Source organism: Oryzias latipes, chromosome 5 (assembly GCF_053564925.1).
Source record: "Oryzias latipes strain Hd-rR chromosome 5, Olatipes_Hd-rR_3.1".
Taxonomy (NCBI): Eukaryota; Metazoa; Chordata; class Actinopteri; order Beloniformes; family Adrianichthyidae; genus Oryzias; species Oryzias latipes.
Genome location: NC_136241.1, coordinates 31,210,535 through 31,230,588, shown reverse-complemented (window position 1 = coordinate 31,230,588; position 20,054 = coordinate 31,210,535). Strand labels below are relative to the sequence as shown.

Sequence of the window (20,054 nt, the reverse complement as noted above, 5' to 3'; positions counted from 1 at the left end):
TTTAAAAATTTGATTTTTGTTACCCGTGACCCCGAAAGGGAACAAACGGTTCAGAAGATGAATGAATGTTTGAATGATTTTTGTTAACTGATGAAAAACTATACCCACAAATGATTCACATAAAAATGTTACGTTTATCTAAAACGTTGTAAATAGTAATATTGTTTAAATATCCCCCCCCCCCCCCCCTTTGGGTCAATTTGGGCAATTTAAATGAGTCACATTGCAATTCCGATCTAAGCCAGAGAGTGGCGGTAATGCGCTAAACCTGTGTTTGACGAAAAGAAAAGAAGAAGAAAACTAGTATAAACGTTGGTCTCGCGATATTAGGGCACGTCATTCCATGATGGCTGAAGATTCCGGCGGAACATTCTTTAATTCTTACCATATTTTTCTTACTTTCTTTGTATCTACGCTTGTCATAGAGACATGGCTGGACTTATAGAAAAGTTAGACATCTACAGATCTTTGGTATCGACATGCCCAAGAAAGGGAACCGAAAACGGCTGAAATTTAAGGCGGGGGACGTTTGTTCGGAATCAGGTAAACGTCATGCAGCACGCTAGCCTGAAACTTGGCGTTCTTTTATTGAAATCTAATGGGAACTATTTGTCAAAAACGTACTTATTGTTTCTTTTATTTACTACTTAACACTCTGGACCTTAAAACTAAGATAAGAAAAGTTAATAAGAAGCAGATATTTTTTGTCAATTAGTCTAAGTGTTGCTTTTACAGTAAGCTTCACATAGATAAACTAAACGAGGAGAAAAAAAGTAACATTCAGAATTATTGTAATTAAGTCATATAATTTATAATTATTTGTATTACAGTATAGCTTATTTAATAGCGGAACATAGTTAACTTTCTTTCCGAAATTACTACTTTAAATGATTTATTTACTTTCACTAAGCGTTCTCTGTTAAATCCATAAGATATGGATATGTGTGTAATCTTTTGAAGTTCTTATAAAATAAAAGAAACTGTCACTAAGCGTTATAACGTAACGACGTAACATGTTCCTGACGTCTAAACCTGCGCCCCATAGTGGTGGAAAACCGACATTGCATTACAGTTGGCATTAAGACATAAAATCACATTTTAAACTTGAACAAAAATTTTTTTATCCTTTTACTCAGGTTTTATAAATCCAAACAAAACGAAGTTGGATCTTAAATTAATATAATAAACTAATAGCTCTTTCACTTTTCGACACTAAGCATAATGTTCCATATGCAATGTCATTTTCTGTAAAAGCGTTTGGATATCTTAACCTCAACAAATTACTGTTTTTCTCCCATTCTCTTCTTATGAAGTGACCGTTGCTGATTATGCTGATGCCGACCCAGCCATTGTGAAGTCTGGTAGGGTGAAAAAGGCTGTTGTCAATGCGATTGAAAAAGAAGGTAAGTCTTTACATCAGGAGTCTCAAATGAGTTAGAAGCCACTTGTGACACATTTTGGACTCCCACGTCACTGTTTGAACTATACAAAATAATAGGACAGAAGACTAGAAGACTATATATATATTGTAATTTAAACAAAGAATTGGAGCTAGAAAAAAAATCTTTATTAGGGATTTAAAGCCTTTTGTGGTTAAAAATTATATATGGTTATTTTATAATTTTCTTGTATTCTTTGCTTGAACATGTTACATATGTGTCTTTTACAAAGCTATTCTTACTAAGGAGGAAATCCTACTGTTATGAAATTGTTCAGTGCATATTATAAAAAATATTTTCAATAAGTCGTATAGACCAAATTTTAATTTATTTTTCATCTTTTTAGAAATGAATTAATTATCTAAATATGAAGGTTGTTTTTTTTTTTTTTGTAGAATCTCATAGACCCTGGGTTTGAGCTCCCTGCTTTCAGTGATGTATTTCTAGCTTTAACTGGAAACTCTTGTGCTTCAGCAAAACTACTTTGCGGCCTGGAAGCATCTCAGGGTGCGGTGGACGAAGTCCTCTCATCTTCAGTTGGTGTCAAGGAGGATGCTTTGGGCAGCAGTGAAGACTGTGAGCCTGGAGAAGAGGAAGACGGAGAGACTGAAAACAAAGTAGGCCGCAAAAAGAAAAACAAAAGGAGAAAAGGTTTATTTCTTTTTTTCAAGACTTCAACATCAAATATGCTGCTTTGAAGGCTACGGGTCTTGAATTTATCTTTTGTGTATTTTCAGAAAATAGTGAGAATGAGGATGGAGGCGATTATCCAGTGGACATTTGGCTACTTCTTGCGTCGTATATTCGACCTGAGGATGTGTGCAAATTTGCTTTGATCTGCAAGAACGCCTGGATCGTCACTTGTACAGCCGCTTTTTGGACCCGACTCTACAGAAGGTGAAGTCATACTCCAGTCATTTGTATGCTTCCTTTTTCTTTTTTTTTTTTTGCAGTTCTATGTTAAAAATTCAAAGTGGTCCAAAAGTCTGTAACGAAATACTTTCAGTCTTTGTAAGATATATAAAATCACAGAAGTATTCAAATGTTTAACTCCTCTTTTTTACTCTTGGCTCTTAGACATTACAAAGTTGACGCCGACCTGCCGTTCCGCCTTCAGCCCGACTCCGTACATAAGATGCACTGTCTTCGAGCCTGCGTCATTCGCTCCCTTTACCATCTATATGAGCCGTTCAGTTTACGCGTGGCCAAAATTCCTGCTCTACCAGAATCTACGCCCACGTTACTCAACTCAAAGGTAAACTGAGGGAAATGTTTTAGCTTGTTTGTCACGTTGTCAAGCTCTACATTTTTCTTAAACACGTTTTGTTCCTGGTTCTCATTAAACTTTTATTTAATAAGGAAAACTTAAAAATGTAATTTCTGGATTTTGTTCAGGTTAGTTTAGGACTAATCTTGCATGCTATGTATTCACATAAAACAGTTGGAAATAAATAAGCATTGAGCTATAGAGCAATAAAAACTGTTTTGAGTTGTAAATCAGATATAAACAACTTTTATCTTTTTGTGCAGTGTTTACTCTTCTGGATCAGAAAAGTGTCAGAGGCATTATGGGAGTTCAATTTCAAGTTTGAAAAGCAGGTACTCAGCTTTAAATTATAAATAAAAGTTGATAAGAAAATCCAAAACTTTAGCATGTCCGATGAGATTTTATTATTCTGAATGTGCCTCTTAATCCCAGCAGGAACATCGCAGAAATGGTTGTGCCAAATCTCTGCTCATGCCCAAACAATACGAAAACGTCCACGTGAATCCAGACTCTGACTGCTATGTGCTCCAAGTGACAACACTCAACTTCATTTTCATCCCAGTTGTCATGGGAATGACTCTGACACTGGTGAGCGGCTTTGTTTTTGCATTTCCTTTTACTATAACGACTTTATTTTCCCCTAGTTTTGTATGTGATTTTGATAAAGGTAGGTGATACTTTTAAGTGGTACATTTTCTGGTTTATTTCAGTAATAATATGATGTATATAAGTTGGTCAAATTATTTAAATAAGTTGAGTACAAACCAGTCTTTTTCACGATTGGAAGATGAATGTCAAAATGTCTAAACTTGATCATTTGCCAGAAATATAAAGACTAAACATACATTTATTTAGTGAAATTTACTGATTTTTCCCTATAGGGTTTTGCTAAAGCTGCACTTAAAGTTTAGCTTTTGAAACTCTTTCTCCCTTTTGCTCATGAATTAAAAAACCACATTAAATGCTAAAACTCAGCCTTAATGTAACAGACGAGGCTGGAGGAATGAGCTTTTTTTCTAAGTCCTCTCTTCGTCTGATTTCCAGTTCACCATTAACGTGAGCACAGACATGCGGCACCACCGCGTTCGTCTAATCTTCCAGGATTCGCCCCTCCAGAGGAAGAGGAGAGCGGATCAAAGTGGGATCCAGGTGATTCTGGATCCCGTACAGGGTGTCAAATTAATGGACTGGTGGCATCCTCAGTACCCATCATCGCCCTACACATGATGATGCTTCCTCCGCAGTCCCAGCAGCAGCAGCCAGGAGGTCCTGCTGGTGTCTTCACACTCTTCCAAATGATAGATTATTCTATTCATTTTATTCTTTTGTGTTTGCACAAACATTTGGATTTGATTTTTTTAAAAAGAAAAGGCTATAGAACACTGTCTGGGTAAATCTTATTCAAATCCATTAGATTGGATTGTTGTTTGCACATATGGCAGCATTATTACACCTGAACTTCAACATTTGCTTTTCTGAAAGCTCCGTTCAAACAGATTAGGTGAACATATTTGCAAATCCCTGCAGTGATCTCATTTGTTTTTCACTTGTAAAGTTATGCAGCACTGATTTAAATCTTTCCTCAACAATTGTATTTTTTTCCCCGTGAAATCAGGTTTATTTATTTTTAAAACATGATTGTGAATGTTATCGACTTTAAGGAAAAGTCAGGAAGATGTTTGCTTCAAACAGGAAATGATTGTTGTTTTTTTACTGATGATGGAAGCTGAATCATTTCATGCTGCACTCAGATTTTCAGACAAACGAGTGTTTAAAGAAAATAGAATTCACCAATAATGTTTGGTGCCAAGTTTATTCTGCATATTCACTGCCTAGGAAAATGTCTGAACTAAAGTGTCTATTTCAATGCAAATTTGAGTTAATTGCATCTGGATGATCAAGAAGGAAATGTTTCTTTCATTGAGTTCTAGTAAAAATTTCAACCATAACAATAAAATAAAAATAGTTGTTGAAGTTATTGTGTTTTGATCTGTTTTTACCAGGCTCTGTGTTGAAATGCTGAAGTCCCCTCCATAGTTTAGCTCTCCAAACATATGTTGGCTTTTAACACATTCATATTTTCATGCTGATTGAAACAGAATAAATACGTTTGATGAGGAAAAGTTGTTTTATTGGAAATTAATGGGGTTCCCATTTTTTCTGATCTAACTTAAGTCTTTATTAAAAACTGGAACAGGAATGGGGAAAACCCCTTTTTTCCATCAGATACAAAAAACAAACCCCAAAGTTGATAGTTTTATATTTCATCAAGTTATAATTGATATTATTTTTCACCAACTTCATTATGTTTAAAGTCAAAACTTTAACAAGTTAGATGCTCACAATCCGTAAGACTTAAATGGATGTTGCTGCATTTTGACTCATTTGGTAGATTTTTAGCAGAAATCCTGATGACATTAAATAAACTGCTTTTAAGCGGTATGTTTCTAGTTTTGACTAGTTATAGGTTGTATGATAACCTTCATAAGTTTTACTGCTCAGTTTCTCAAAGCAAAGCTCACCAGTCCAGCCCTCTACAGCTTTAAAGTCCTGTTGGTTTTCCACAAAGTGGGTAACGGCATTTTCCAATTGCCTAATCGCAGCGATGCTTCCTCAGAGGAGCTGTTGGAGATCATACATTTTCTCAAATATTTAACTATTTCTGAGGGAATTTACCAAATGCAAATCAATGCTGCAATGAATAAGGAAAAAAAAAATAATCAAAGAACAGTTTCAGCACTTTGTCTCAACTACTGTTGTATGAAAGTGCTATATAAATAAAGTTGAGTTGAGTTTTTAATACCTGCCCCTTTGGTAGATTGAATTTACTTTAAATCAACCATGTAAGCTTTAGTAAAAACATTTTGCGATACTAATATATTTGTGGATTATGTCTAATATAAAAATACTTTAAAAAAAACTTTGTTTCCTGCAATTCTCAAAAGGAACTTTCTTAGTTCCAATTCATACCAGGAGGGGGCAGTAGATTTAAAAATGTGTTTTCTAAGGTCACAGACCAAAAATGACCATAAACAAGCATTTAAACTTTTAAAGGTAAACTGAATTATGTTAATTGTGTATCTTTTTCTAGACAGTGCAGTGGGTTTGAGGAGGTGAAATTTTTTTTCCAAGCTACAAGGATTTTTCTAAAATAATGCGAAACACACTTTCATGTCTTTTTTTTTGCACTGATAACAATTACGTGAATGTTTTAAGAAGGCTAATAAAACCTAGAATGAACAGTCTGCAGCAGTTGCTTTTCAACTTACGGTAAGTTTATTTGAACTGCTCCTGATCAAATAAAAAATTGTTCTAATCGAAACCAACTTTATTTAGTGTATTTCTTTTACATCTGGATTTGTTTGATCAATCAAACAAGAAAACAAAAGATAAAAAACATTCAAATTTTTAATGTTTAAAAAAAATCCTTTCATTTCATGGATTGAGGTCTTATAGTTTTAGAAGTCAGAAGGGAATTTAGTCTTTACAAAACTGCATCGTTTCATCCCTTGCTCCAAATCCTTGTTTAATGACAAACCAAAAACCCAGATAAAATCAGTGAAGGATTTGTGCAAAATTAAAAACACGGTTCATGTCCAGTTCAAGTTCTGGGGGGGGACCTGAAACAAAACCTCAATGGGGGACCCTTGTGTGTGGAGTCTGCCTGTTCTCCCCGTGCATGCGTGGGTTTTCTCCGGGGACTCCGGCTTCCTCCCACCATCGAAAAAGGTTCATAGGTTAGTGGGTTGTTCTAAATTGTCCCTACGTGTGAGTGTAAGTGTGCATGGGTGTGTGACTTGTGTGGCCCTGTGACAGACTGGCGACCTGTCCAGGATGTCCTCTGCCTTTGGCCACAAGTGGCCGAGATGGGCTCCAGCAGCCCTGTGAGCCCAAAAGGGATAAAAAAGATGATTGAACAAAAACACTGATCCAATGAAGTCAGACAGTTGCTATTTTATGAAATATCCAAGACTAGAATTGACACAAAACTCTAATCAGCAAAAATCCAATGTATTTAAATATTTCTTGTAATAAATACTCAAACAACGAAACTGCGTATAAGAGGGTCAAACAACTGAATGTTTAGTAGTTTGGACAATTTGTTAAGGTTGTTGTGGTTAGATAGGGATGAATAGATGTTTTGGTACACATGTTTACAATGAAAGTTTCAAATGGAAAAACATTTCAGGGCAAAAGAAGAAACTACATGAGAGCCGAAAACCAGCAGAACAGTGTCTCTGAGCACCTAGAGTGGGTAGCTGAATCGTCCCTGTCCACAAGGGGGCAACCACAGAGCAAGGATCAGGATGGAGGCAATGTTGGGTTTGGCCCTTAGTTTTTGTAAAGTGTGAATTGCATGTACTGAGAACGACAATGATACATCAGTCAAAGGAAAACTTGTTCTTGTGCATATTACACATGCGAAATTGAGGTTCCCACTGTAGCAGAGGACAAGTCATCTGTTCATGGGCTGGAAAAACAAGTTAGAAGATAGCAGAAGAATCAAGAGGTGGGAAAATCCAGCAGCTACATTCTAACTGCATGGCAACCTGGATACGTAGAGCAGACAATATCGTCAGTCTGATCCAGGCTGATGAAAAAGCTCACAAAAATGAAGTCTTTCAGTGCCAAAGATTCTTTAAGTGCAAACATGATGTAAAATCGTGTAAAACATTTCACAAACTAAAATAAGATCACGCTTGTTTGATTGTAAGCCTGTCAGTTTAGGATAAAGTATGGGTGTAAGGATTCGTTTTAGCAGCAATTCGATTCATTTCATAATTTGTGGATGTTAATATGTCGATATTGGTTCATTTGAACTGTGCGAGATTTTCACTGACCTAAAATCAATTCAGGACATCTGTAGCTAAAACTTCCACCAGTGTGACTCAGTGAGAAATACGGTACCTGGTACTGAACAGTGCAGGTGAAGTTTTAAATATTTGTGCAAACAAACAAGCAAGTATTCACATTTAAGTTTCCTAAAGTTCAGCCCCCAGTTTTAATAATCCAAAGGGAAGATTATTAGAAGATTCTAGCGCACTGTATGGTCACATGTCAAAATTCAAAGTCTTTCCACACATTGGACTGGAATGATGGACTGACCAGTTTTTGCAGCATTATTTGTGTGTCGTTCGCTGTGATGCACTTTGTCATTTTTACGTTATAGTAAAATAAACCCACCATGCCTCAATCCACGTGCTGTTTTCCAATCTCAATTATAAATTTAAAGCATTTAAAAAAGATTTTTTATGATATAGGTCGATCTGATTTGATCAAAAACACGTCAGGGAGCTCGATTTGGTCGTGGGAATAAAGATCGATTGATCAAAAAATCAATTATTTGTTACATTGCTATTGTTTATACAAGGCACAAAATAAAAGCCCTTGTCAAATGGGTGAGAATATCTAACTGTGTAATAAAAGGTTAAATAAACCACAATTAAACTGTATTATGTGTTATTTTGTTAGTTTTAGTAAAAATACGGCAAGGAGTACACAATATGCATAATCTCAAAACTTACTTTATTTTTTTCTAAAGGGAAAATTCCACATGGGCAAAGTACCGTAATCTATGGTGGGTTTTTGGTTTTTGCTCGTGGTAAAACCCAAGGCAGAGACCTCCAGTAACAAGACTAATAGTCTTCAACGTATCTGAAAAGGATTTTATTTTTCTACATTGCTTTTAACTTTTTTTGAGTAAATAACTAAAATTGTAATCTATCTATATATTCATCTTTTTTGTTTGTTTTGTTTTGTTTAGCTTGCTTTTGAAATCCCCCCCTTAGTAGTCTGTTTGTGGAAAACAAATCCAAATTTATTTTAAGTAATGTGACTCTTGATTAATTTATTATTAGCTTTTGCAGGTGCTACCTTTACAACCGATGTGTCATCATCTTTCTTTTCCTATTTAACCAATTTTCTGTTTGCTGTTAAAACAGATTGTTGTTCATTAAAACACGTTTGCCCTTCAAATGTTCTAACCTATTGTGTAAAAAAAAGGTCGGAACTACGGGTAAACAGCTAAGCACTGACAGTATTTCATTTTGTTAAAAGGGAAAGGCAAAACAGGATGCATGTATTTTGTGATAATACAGTCTACACGACGTTGAGTGACCCGTAACTACACTACCCACAATGCAACCGGACAACTTTCATTGGTGGTGGCACAGGTGACCGTAGACGCTCTGAGCTGTGACAATATAGTGACCGTTAAAACGAAAACACATTATTTTATCGAGGAGTCGGCGGCCGTATGAGTTAAGGGCGTTGAAACACTTTAAAAACTCCTAACGGTAGAAGTTGAGTCTTTTCTTTTATTTGCTGCGACACTTTCTGGCGGTTCCCGCTGGACCGTCGGAGCACATTGAGAAGAAGCGGGCACGCACTTTTCTCCAACCTGACCTTCAGAGCGGGTACGTAGAACTTCACCAGCGCAAGTCACGCCGGGACCCAGTTCAAACACCAAAAAGTCTGTACGGGACGTGTCGAGTCAACATTTGTGACTTTGATTGGGATGTTTTATGGTTTACAGTTGAAAGTGAAACCTTAATTTAACTCGTTTCCTCCTGCGTTAAAAGACGTCAACGCACTTTGTTTATTTAACTGCAGAATAATTATAATCTGCCCTGTAGGTGTACATCATGGTTGTCTTCCATGGACATCCCAACGGTCTAAGGTTGCAAGCATCACATATCATGAAGCACATTTAGGGACATTTAGGCTTTGGAGGTCATGCTTTATTAAATCAGCACTTCTCAGATTAGAACTTTTTTTGACATTCAAAGTGTCTCAAATCTTACTCTAAACATATTTATTTTTAGATTCAGTTTATGATTTCAGATATTTGGGGTACTTGATAAAGATCAGTGAATAGTCAGTAACCCAATACTGCTCTGTGGTTTGCCTTTTTGGTCAAAGACCATGGTACTGCTGGTTGTATCACAATGTACCAGCTTCCTTTTTACTGTCATCTGTGAGTGTGGAGGGAGCTGCAGCTCTTTCCATTTATGAGCTGCAGCCGGGCCGGTATCAGTAACAACACCTCAGCCCTGGGGTATGCTGCTATGTATAAGCTGTGACTGTAAACTCTTCAGACTGTAATATGCTGCCGCTTATTTAAGCACTTTGCTTGAAAGTGGTGCATGTTGGGAACACAGAATGTTGACTTCGACTGTTTACGTGGCCCTGTAGGATTTACCGGTGTGTTTATGCAGGCGCTGGTTGATCTGAGCACTTTTGTCCAAAAGTCCAACAACTATACAGAATTAAAATAATGAATTTGATCAATGTTTATATAAAAAAATCTGTCAAAATTTAAATTCTGCACAGTCATGACTGGTGTTGATTTCTCCCAAAAAACCATATTCCTGTGGTATTAGGTTCCTAAACTTTTGACCACAGCGGTTGATCTTTTTGTTTCATTTGGATCCCTGTTGTCACACAAACGACTTTGTTAAAAGCGCAGTAAGGGTCGATAGTTAGGGCTTTTAATATCTGACAAGTTCACCTTGGTTTTCCTTAAGTTTCTGTATTGTACCTTGGTTGCATTCATTCTCGGGGGAATTTCTGAGAACTGTCCTCCATGGTGCTCTAGAGATGTAGAACAGTTACCCACTGAATGTGTCATGTTATACACATATCACTGTCTGTGAAGGCTGTGCTTTTGTTTTGCTGCTAAAATGAATTTTAATATACTCCAACTCATTGTGGTTTAATAGAAACATGTTTGTTTGAAAGAACGAATTAATTGTTCCCTTTTTTGAAGTTTACTTTGGTTCACTTCCAGTAAAAAGAGTTTTGCTGGGAAGTTGCACAAGATCACTGAGGTCAGTCACGAATTAGCTAAAAAGACAAAGAGAAACCGGATGCTGGTTACCACTAAAGTTCAATCTGGGAGGTGTTGATTGTGATACACTATTTGATGATTGTCTATTCCTGAGATTTTTATTTCCTGTCTAATTTTTCCCTCCGTATTGTTAGTCGTTGGTAGATAATCTCAAAAGTGTGACGAGATAAAAGGGATCCGTTCTTAAGCAGCACCAGTGCGCCGCTTTGCTGTAAGTTGTGCAGAACTACCACATGTTCATAAACTAGCTTATTTAATTATTGTCTTGCAGATTTATCATGTGCCTCTTGGTGCGTTTACATAACTTTCATTAAAATCGCTCTGTGATAAAAGCTCTGTAGATCCTAAAAGATTGGAGATATTCGGTCCTTTCCAAAAACCTTGAGATTTTGTAGGTAATCAAATGTTGAAGTTGAACTTTTAGCAGGATTTGTGAGGAAAAGAGAAATGTTCAGCTGGATGGAAACAAACTTTTTGTTTTTTTGCTTAGAGACGAGCAAGGCATTGAAGTGGAGCAACTGAGAGCTCTCTGTCTACACGCTCTACTGCTAGCCCCTTATACCTCCATCCTAGCGTTACAGTTTTGAGCCAGATGCCGGCTTAGACAAGGAAATTGAGGACGTATATGGCTCTAATCACCTGCAAGTGGATGCATTTTGGCCCGCTCAGTGTATTTTCGCGTCACAAATATGCTCCTTTTTTTGTTTCCTCCTGATACACAACTATTTTTTAACAAAGAAATACCCAGAAAAAGCCATTTTAAAATGAGCTCTTTTACATGTATGTCTACCACCATCAGAAAAATGCCACAAAAACATGTTAAAAACACCAAAAACACAGTTTTCCTCAGAGTATATCTTTAAAATAGAGGCGACTGTCATGTTAATTGCTTCTGAATGCAGCTCAAGAAAACTCAAGTTTATTCAGAGAAAAAAAGGCAGAAAACTGTGCTCGCAATCCAGTCTCATTGAAAAAGGACTAAAAAGCTTGCATTGGTGTTGTGCAAGAAAATGTCTGTAAACAATAGGTGTATGTGACTGTTTAGACTTTTTTTTTTAACCTGCACTGCTTGCAAAACAAGCATGTGCACAGGGTAGGTGCACATTTCAGGAAGAGACGGATCCAGACGGTGAAATACAGAGAAATCGAGAACCAGGAAAAGAAGCCTGGTTGACTTTTATTTAGTAAAACCAGGGAGGTCACAGAGTGCATGCGGTCTGATGGGATCAAGCTCAGTAAATACTCTGGCCTATTAGGTGACTGTCAGCAAGGTCATAGGTCAGTGTTCACCATTCAGAGCAGTGTTGATGCCTGATGGACTCATTGTGCTCTCTCTTACTGGACATCTGCTCCTTACTCAGATAGCCAACAGATAAAAACAAAGAAAAAAATAATGAGTAGGTGGTAGTTTTTATGTTTTGGAGGTCAAATAGATATTTTTGGGTTGTTTCTAGGTGACTAAGAAGCAGCATTGGCTTAAGCAATCACTTATAGTAGCAGAGGATACAAGACAATGTGAAAATGTCACTAAATCAACAACTTCACTTCACTGTGTTTGAAGTTGTTTTCAATACCAGTTAATGTGTACATAAAAGGTTTTTTTGTACGTCACCCACACATCTAAACGCAAAAAATGCCACCGTTTGATTGGCTGATTGACAGGTCGTCAACATGAGGTTAAGCAGGTTTAGCTAATGTTGTAACAGGTGAGAGTAGGAAGCTAGCACTGCCTCTTTTGTGTTGTTTTAATGGAAGTGTGTGTATCTGTGCGTGTGTGTGAGTGCCTCATATTTTCAGCCTCATTGGGCACATGTCTGCTTGAAAGTGTTAATTTTCTACAGGTAAACAGACGTAGGCAGACTCATGCGCGCACACACACACACATACACACACTCTAACCCCCACAGGCACATCGGCTTGGATCAGTGGATGTACTCTAGTGTGAAAGAGCACTAGGTGTGTGTCAACACACCTTCGTCTGTTTGCCATATGGACAGGTCTTGTGTGATGTGGACGTTTATATTCTTGCTGTGTGACTGCAAATGATGCTTGAGGAGCTGTGAGGGTGATCGGCAGAGGTTCCCGTAAAAATATAAACAGACAATCCAAAAGACTCCAAACTGACGGTGTAGGTTTTTAGTTAAAACCTGGACTTTTCTGTGAAAACCAGAGGAATGACAGCACGGCATGTGCTGTATGACAACATGACCCATGATCTGTTAGAGGTGAGTGTGGGTGGGACGTTTTAGAACATGTGCTGAATGTATGACTCCACTTCCTCATCTTATCTCAATTCCACTGTTTCATATCCTCTTTTGACTGACAGTAGTGAAAAATGATACTTTAACTGCCTCTGAGAATTATGCAAGAAAACATCTGCATTGATTGGAATCGACAAACCGTCTGGATGGGGATTTGGTGGGTTTGACGGGATGCCATCTTTGACCATAAAGCTTGCCTTTTGTTCGGATTTCTGATTTTACTGTTTAACAAAAAGATGCGCCACTGCAGGAAGCAATGCATTTATGGATGTTTATTTTGAAGAGCTGTCTTCTCAAAAACAAGACCATATTTCACATGTGATTCTATCAATACGCTTCATTTTTAAAATAAAACAAGTGCTGTTGGACGATGACTAAAAGTGTAGCTGCAGCAGTTGATCTGATGTTTTCTTTTCCCAAATTAAAAAAAAAGTACATACAGTGATGTTTTGATATTTTTAGAGCAAATTCCTGAAGATTCAAACTTGTGTTTCTGAGTATTTCATTATTCATACAAACTACAATCGGCAGCTAGCGGGAAAGAGTTTATACAAAGACATGATAGGAAAATGAGGGGTCGGTCCCGCCCACACCTCAAAGACAAATGTCTAATGAACTATGAACTCCTGCCGCTCTGCAGAAATGATGCCCTAAAAACAGCATAATCCTGTTTAAAAGGCTACTGGGAATGCTTTGAAAATGAAATAAAGGACGATCGAAGTGTCTTTAAATACCTCATTTCAAGTTTTTATGTTGTGCTCATTTGCTGATTATCTTTTTTATACGCAATTCTTTTTAAATATGTCATTTTTGAATATTTCAATCATGACGTGACTTTTAAACTTAAGAATCTGTTTTTTATTTTAAAAATATGTCTGTCTCTCTAATGGACAACCAGTACTCTTCAAGAAATGATTACTGCATTTTTTTTCTCGTTTCTTGTTTCTTCTTTTGCTCTTTTTTAAAAAACATTTTTACTCTACCATTCACCCACATATTTGTTTTTAGATTAATCCATTTAAAGAAACTGTTAAGTCTGTGTTTTGCAAAATGTAGTTTGTTTTAGAAATGTGCCAGCATGGAGGCAATTCTTTTTTTAAAGTGCCTTGTATCTCCAAACCTATCTCCAAAATGCCATCCATTGCATCTCTCCTGCAAAAGGGAAAATGTTTTGTGAGTGGTTGGTTGGTTACTGCACCTTAACACAAACAAACGCCGTCATAGATCTTCACTCTTGTTGATTCTGTATTAATAGACGAGGATTAATGTGCTCCCAACAGAAATGGGTCGCTGTATAAATAAACAGTTGTTGGAACGTTCTGGAATTGCTCCCTGCAAACTCTGACCTAAAGTATTTCTTCTAGAAAATACTCTTCCAAAGTATTTCTATGAATTTAGGGAACATCTCAGAATTTAACTACAAAATCAGAACTTCTGAAATGTTTAAAGAAATCACGTTTTGATCTGTTTTAAAAGTGTCCCCAGTGGTCTTTTAATTATAACTATGTCGCTTTTAGACAAAAACCTGTCTCTTTTTCTTGAACATAGTTTCTGCAGAGCTGAAGCAGTTCATCAGAATTTGCTTTTGATTTGAGGGCCGGACTGTGTGAAGCAACCCCGCCCCCTTCCCCATCGTGGAGAGGAGCAGAGCAGGCAGCTCGAATGTATCCAATGTATTTTCATAGTTACAAAGAAGTTATTTTTCCAACAGCATTTTGTCATTTGCTCCTGATGGTTATTAGAAAGAAATCATCAGAAATCCAACTTGAAGCTCAATTATCCTTGTATATGTCCTCCATCATCAGAAAAATGCTACAAGAACATATTAAAAACACCAAAAACTTATTTTTCATTGGAGTGGGTCATTAAGTCTGGAAAAAAAATCTAATAAACAAAGGATTACAATTAGATAGTTTCTAATACCATTTGTACATGTATTACACCTTGTATATTTCAATCTACACAGTTCCTTTTTAAACTATCTTATCTGTTTTATGAGTTCTTATCGTTTTAACTTGTGTTCACATGTTGAGCAACTTGCATGCTGATGAAAGGGGCTCTACAAATAAAGTAAGTAATAATATGTCAACAAAGAAGTTAGATCATTGAAAGATAATTGAGAAATATGTCATTGTATTAGGATTTTACTTAACTTACTTTCTTAAACATGCATGAAGTATAGTATAGTTACGGTATTTGACAGATGGTCAAGTTTTTTTATGCTAGTTTTGCCTGAAACAACTTTAGGCTCAGTGATTAATAATTGGGTCATCATTTGACATTATCCTTTTTTTCGTCATACTGTCCAGGGGAAACAGCTATTTTGGAAAGATTTTGTCTTGTTATGATCAAGATTGGACTCACTTTTGTGAATTCTGTGATGATGGAGCCACAATTATTACCTAATTTCCAATTATTCGAGTTTCCAATTATGGAGTTCATTCTGTGCTTCTTTTTAAGCCTTTCTGTATTTGAATTTCTGTCAATTCTTAAACGTTTTATAATAATTTCAATATTTAATTTTTTTTCCCCTCACAAATGGGAGTTATGTTCTTCAAAAGCCAGAGCACACTCAAGCGGTGACTTGTCTGGCTTATTGTCAGCACTGTTTGTTCTCCCTAAGAGCGAACACGCTTAAGTTAGCATAGCTTAGTCAGACTTCACACATCTGCACAGTTATTCAACACTCAGCAGAGATCTATATAAGCTGTATTTGTTTGCCGCCTCTTGGCAACCACAGGGACTGAAGGACCAAAAGATGGGAAACTTGCCTGCCTGACGGGGAGAGGTGCTTCATAGGTGTCTATGTGTGAACTCTCATGTTTGTGTTCACGTGTCAGATTTCCTTGATGAGTCAATGTCAAGGTAAGTAAGGCAGACAGAACGGGAGCACCACCACAACCAATAATGTCACATCCTGCATGAGCCTAGTACTTGAGCTAAAATAATCCAGTAAATACACAGTGGGCTCTCTGAGAACTGGAACCAGCCCACTGGTGAATTCTTTGTGTACAAACAAGGGATTCTTGTCAGGTTGCTGCTGCTGCTGTAACTGGCGCACTGGTTTGCATGTTTGTGTCCCTTCATTCAGGGAGAAAGTGGATGAAGAAATACAAGCAGCTGAGCGAGATACAGTGATGGCAGAGAAAGAGGATTTTAGAAACAGTTCATTACAGAGTTTCTGTCTATGCTCCAGTGATACATGTGGAGCTTCTTCTTTAAAGACCCACTCCAATGAAAATGGGGTTTTGGTGTTTTTAACGTGTTATATGTTAACATATATAGAGACGATTAAGCTAAAATTTGCATTTCTGAGTTTTTCTTTATTCAAATCGTCATGAATTAGAAACAGACGGAAAATTCCCAATGGGGGGAAAAACGTATTTGTGAAGCAGAACATATGCTACTCCTTTCTGATGCATCCACCTCCAGATGACTATATCCATCTTCATTTTCTTGTCAGAACTGGATTGTTGCTCCAAACTGTAAAGATGGATAGCTCCAATCTTGGTCAACATTTTAATTGCACCGGTTTTGTTTGGTTTGTTTGTTTGGTTTGGCTTGTTTGTTTGGGGTGTTAGGGGCCTTAAGCCAACCATAGAGCAGGGGTCACCAACACAGTGCCCGGGGGGCGCATGGTCACCCGTGAGGACCACTTAAAGCGGCCGCATGGCATGCTCTTAAAAAATATCACAGATCACAATGGAATTCAATATAGTTTCATTCATGCTTGGAACAAATTGGAAGATAATAACCCAGGTGTTATCATTACCCCAGTATTAGTGAATGCATTTATTTTAATGAAATGGCTGAGATTTTTGTTTAAATTCCTGATTAAATTTAAACCAAAATTTAATCAGATTTCTTTTCTTAAAATAATGTTACTATACTTCATTTTATTGGGTTTTATTATTTTTTTGCAAATGAACTGTTCCATAATCACCTTCAAAGTTTGTGTTTTAGTTTGAATGTCTGCTTTATATGTCTACTCATCTGTCTGTATTTCTTAAAGTAAATCATGCATAGGCTATTTTTTCAACTTCCTACCACTGTGACGTAATTGTCAAGACTCACTTTAAACAAATAAGTCACAGAAGGAAATTGAAAATGATACATTTAATTTTACTGCCTTCTTAGCTTTGGTGTTTATTTGAAATTTCACATGCCTTTCATACTTAATCAAGGAAGAAAGAAATGCTGACAGCATTTCCGAAGCACACAAGCATTGTGACTTATTATGAGAAAAAGGAACTGCCTCCATGCTTGTGTGTCTTTACACGTGCATATACATATGTGCGGGTGTAACTGTTTGAAGGAGGAGTTACTATCCAGAGAACATGAGTCAAAAAAAAGAAAAAAAGATGAGTGAAGGCCATACAGGCTTCTCCTTGTCTCTGTTCCAGACAGCATTCAGGTTAATTTAGGGAAGAGGAGGAGGAGGCTGAGGGAAAGAAAGAGGGAAGCTGTGCGGGAGGAAGCAGAGGTGACTCACATTGATTGCAAACAGTCCACTGTAAGTTATCCAGCCGGGGGGAGTGGTTTCACAGTCTGTAAGCATAAGTCGGTGGAGCCACCAAAACGTGCTCATTTCTGGGATGTAGTGTCTGAACAAGTGGAGAGACAGATTTCGGCTGGATACACCATGCTGACTTGGATGTAGTAGCAGGGTTCTGGTAAGAATTTGAAGTTTTTACTTGCTGCTTTTATTTGGTAAACTCAAAGTATTTTACCAACCGCCTAATTGGCTGCTTTGGACCTTCCTTTTTTTTTAAAATGTTTTTTTGCTTCATAGTTGGAAAATACTAAAGGTAAATGCAAAAATGTTTATTAAAATTAGGGAAAAAAATGTTAATGCTGAATTTTTTCCAATAGCCAAACATTTGATAGACTTTTTTCAGATTTTTTTAAATATAAAAAGGAGATTTTAAACTATTTGCATAAATACTTATAGCTTAGTGCTGGATCATTTTAAAGTGTGATGGTGGGGGCAGCCTTGTTTGTCTGACTTTAGCTCCTGTGCTCACAAAAACATGAAATTCTTTGTAAATTCTTTGTTTTTAAAAACTGTATTCACTAATCAAGTTAAACACGAAACAGTTCATCTTCAGTGCCTACAATTCATGATCTGATTGTAGATTTCTGCACAAAACCCGTCTTCGCTGTCATTGCCTGGGCAACTGGAGCGTTTTTGTCGAACCAGTTTTGCAGAGAACCTTTGCAATAAGGAAATAGCTGTTAGTGTTGGAATTTACTTGTAAACACAATAAATGAAACCAGTTTTAAGTCCAAGAAAGTGTTGCTAAAAAGCAAAGGCTTATTTTTGGGAAGTTGCTGACAAAACTGACAAAATTAGGAATTGTGAAAATCCAAACCAAAAGACGGAAGTGATATTGTTGTCAACATTGATTTTGCTGGTTTATCTCCTTTATGCAGTAAGTTGACTGTCTTGAAGACGTATTGCTAATTGCCTGTTGTTGTCTGTTCTGCTTTAAAGGAGTCAGTTTTCTGTGATTTCTGAAGTTCTTGTCAGTTCCGAAGGGGTTGGTCTTTATCGAGCTTAAAGAGACTGCATGGAGACTAGAGGTTGACAGTGTGATTCATGCACTGAGTTGGTGATTCATCCTGAAGACCTTCTTAAAGTGGATTGCTGTGCAGAAATTCAGGATGACTCCCAACTCATGTTCGTGTGGACTCAGGGAAATCTCCTGGCTTATAAATCAAACAACAGATTTCGACAACTAATTTAATTTTAGGTATTCCTCAGAGCCACAGTTTTTTAAAGTGGTGCTGTTAAAAAAAACATTTTTCTTCTTTAAAAACATGTTTTCTTTCTTTTACAGGTTTGATTTAGGTAAAATAGGAAATCTAAAAATCTGTCTGTAGATTTTAACACCTAAAAAAATTTCTGTAATCAAATTACAGTCAAGCAAGCATAACATCTAACCACATGTGTTCATGCTCAGATGGACAACACTAGTCTGTTGCTTCTTTTGTTTCCGCTGTGGAAATTCCTTGTTACAAAGTTCTTTAAAGTTTATATTGCATGTCTGTAGTTTCCTCTTCCTTAATACCTAACCACTTTCTTTGGTTAAAAAAAACAGTCATTGTTTTTTTATTCTTTTTGTTTCAATTTGCTTATTTCTCTCTGTTGTACCTTTCTCCACATTTCTTAATAGATCTCTTCGTGATGATTTTATTTTGGATGTTGTCTCATTTTAGCAACCAGACATGTAAACTCTATATTTCCTTCTTAAACAGATGACATGTGAAAATATCTGTCTCTTTTTGACACAGCAATAGAGATGGAACTATAGAAAACCTGATTGAGACTGAGTACAACCATTCTGACACACTGAAATCTAAAAGTAATCAGTGTTTCTGATAAACTAAAGTGACCTTGTCCTCTCTGGTGTGCACACACTGTCCATGTGTGCTGTAATTAAATGCATTTTTAATATAGATGTGAGGAGATAACTGGAAGTTTTTTATATCTAACCTAGGAATTTACCCAGCTTCAAAGAGTAAAAATTATCCGTCTGCTGGCGAGTCCTTCCTGCTTTATGAGCAGTTGGGTCTCTTCTGGTGGTTGGGGAAATAAATGTGTGTGTATGTGGGTGCAGGCAGGCCATATATCTTTGAACAAGATCTCATACCTGTAATGCAAGCTTTGTTATGCAATTGTTCCATTCTACTCGCCCACTTTGTGTGATGGTGGCGGCACGAGGACTGGCTGTGTTTACTGTGTATGACAGCACTGGAGACAGGAGCAGAGTTGGTGTCTTCTAGGGTAAAGGATAAAGGCTTGTGTGCAAGCCATATATCTTAGAAGAAGATCTTCTACTTCTCATGCACGTTTTGTTCAACAGCCGTACCTTTCCACGCTGAGTTTACTGCTAAGTAACATTGACGATGATCTGTTTACATGTGCTACGCTTTCAGTTACCCACCACTGACATACCCAGATGCATGTGGACACACAGATGCTTGTAAACTAAAGGGAAAAATGCACCCAGCCTCTGGGGAACAGGGTGTTCCTGAAAAGGAGAACAGAGACCAGAGGGTTATTTTAGGCCCCAGCAGACAGACTGGTAGCTTGATACAGAAAAAGGGTCTTAGTGTGTGTGGTTGGTCATTTGTTTCAAACAAATCGTTTTCAATTTAATAGCTCAAACATTAAAGTTAGTTGTCTAAATAAAATATTGAGTCATTTTTGTGTAAAATATTGTGATTTTGTGTCC

The 20,054-nt window shown here is 37.0% G+C and overlaps 2 protein-coding genes across 10 annotated transcripts in view; both read left to right on the top strand.

The window, feature by feature from the left end:
* Window positions 1-285: 285 nt before the first annotated feature.
* On the top strand, window positions 286-4,829 carry tmem183a (transmembrane protein 183A). 2 transcript variants are annotated; one of them, XM_004069150.5, is made up of 8 exons: window positions 286-543; window positions 1,314-1,403; window positions 1,914-2,090; window positions 2,177-2,336; window positions 2,517-2,694; window positions 2,970-3,038; window positions 3,139-3,294; window positions 3,751-4,829. In XM_004069150.5, exons 1-8 carry the CDS (start codon window positions 480-482, stop codon window positions 3,931-3,933), a joined length of 1,077 nt encoding a protein of 358 aa, XP_004069198.1. In that variant the 5' UTR covers window positions 286-479; the 3' UTR covers window positions 3,934-4,829. The 2 variants fall into 2 exon arrangements, with proteins under 2 accessions (XP_004069198.1, XP_011473831.1); XM_011475529.4 differs by having other exon boundaries at window positions 314-543; window positions 3,142-3,294.
* Window positions 4,830-8,821: 3,992 nt separating this feature from the next.
* tfeb (transcription factor EB) overlaps window positions 8,822-20,054 on the top strand; it is a 29,030-nt gene continuing 17,797 nt past the window's right edge. For 2 of the 8 annotated variants that reach the window (XM_078947716.1, XM_011475528.4), the window contains exon 1: window positions 8,822-9,122. The gene's annotated coding sequence lies outside the window, so the exon portion shown is untranslated. Of the gene's footprint in view, window positions 9,123-17,304; window positions 17,490-20,054 lie in introns of those variants that run through there. The other 6 variants (XM_011475527.4, XM_011475526.4, XM_078947717.1 and 3 more) reach the window with 3 other exon arrangements.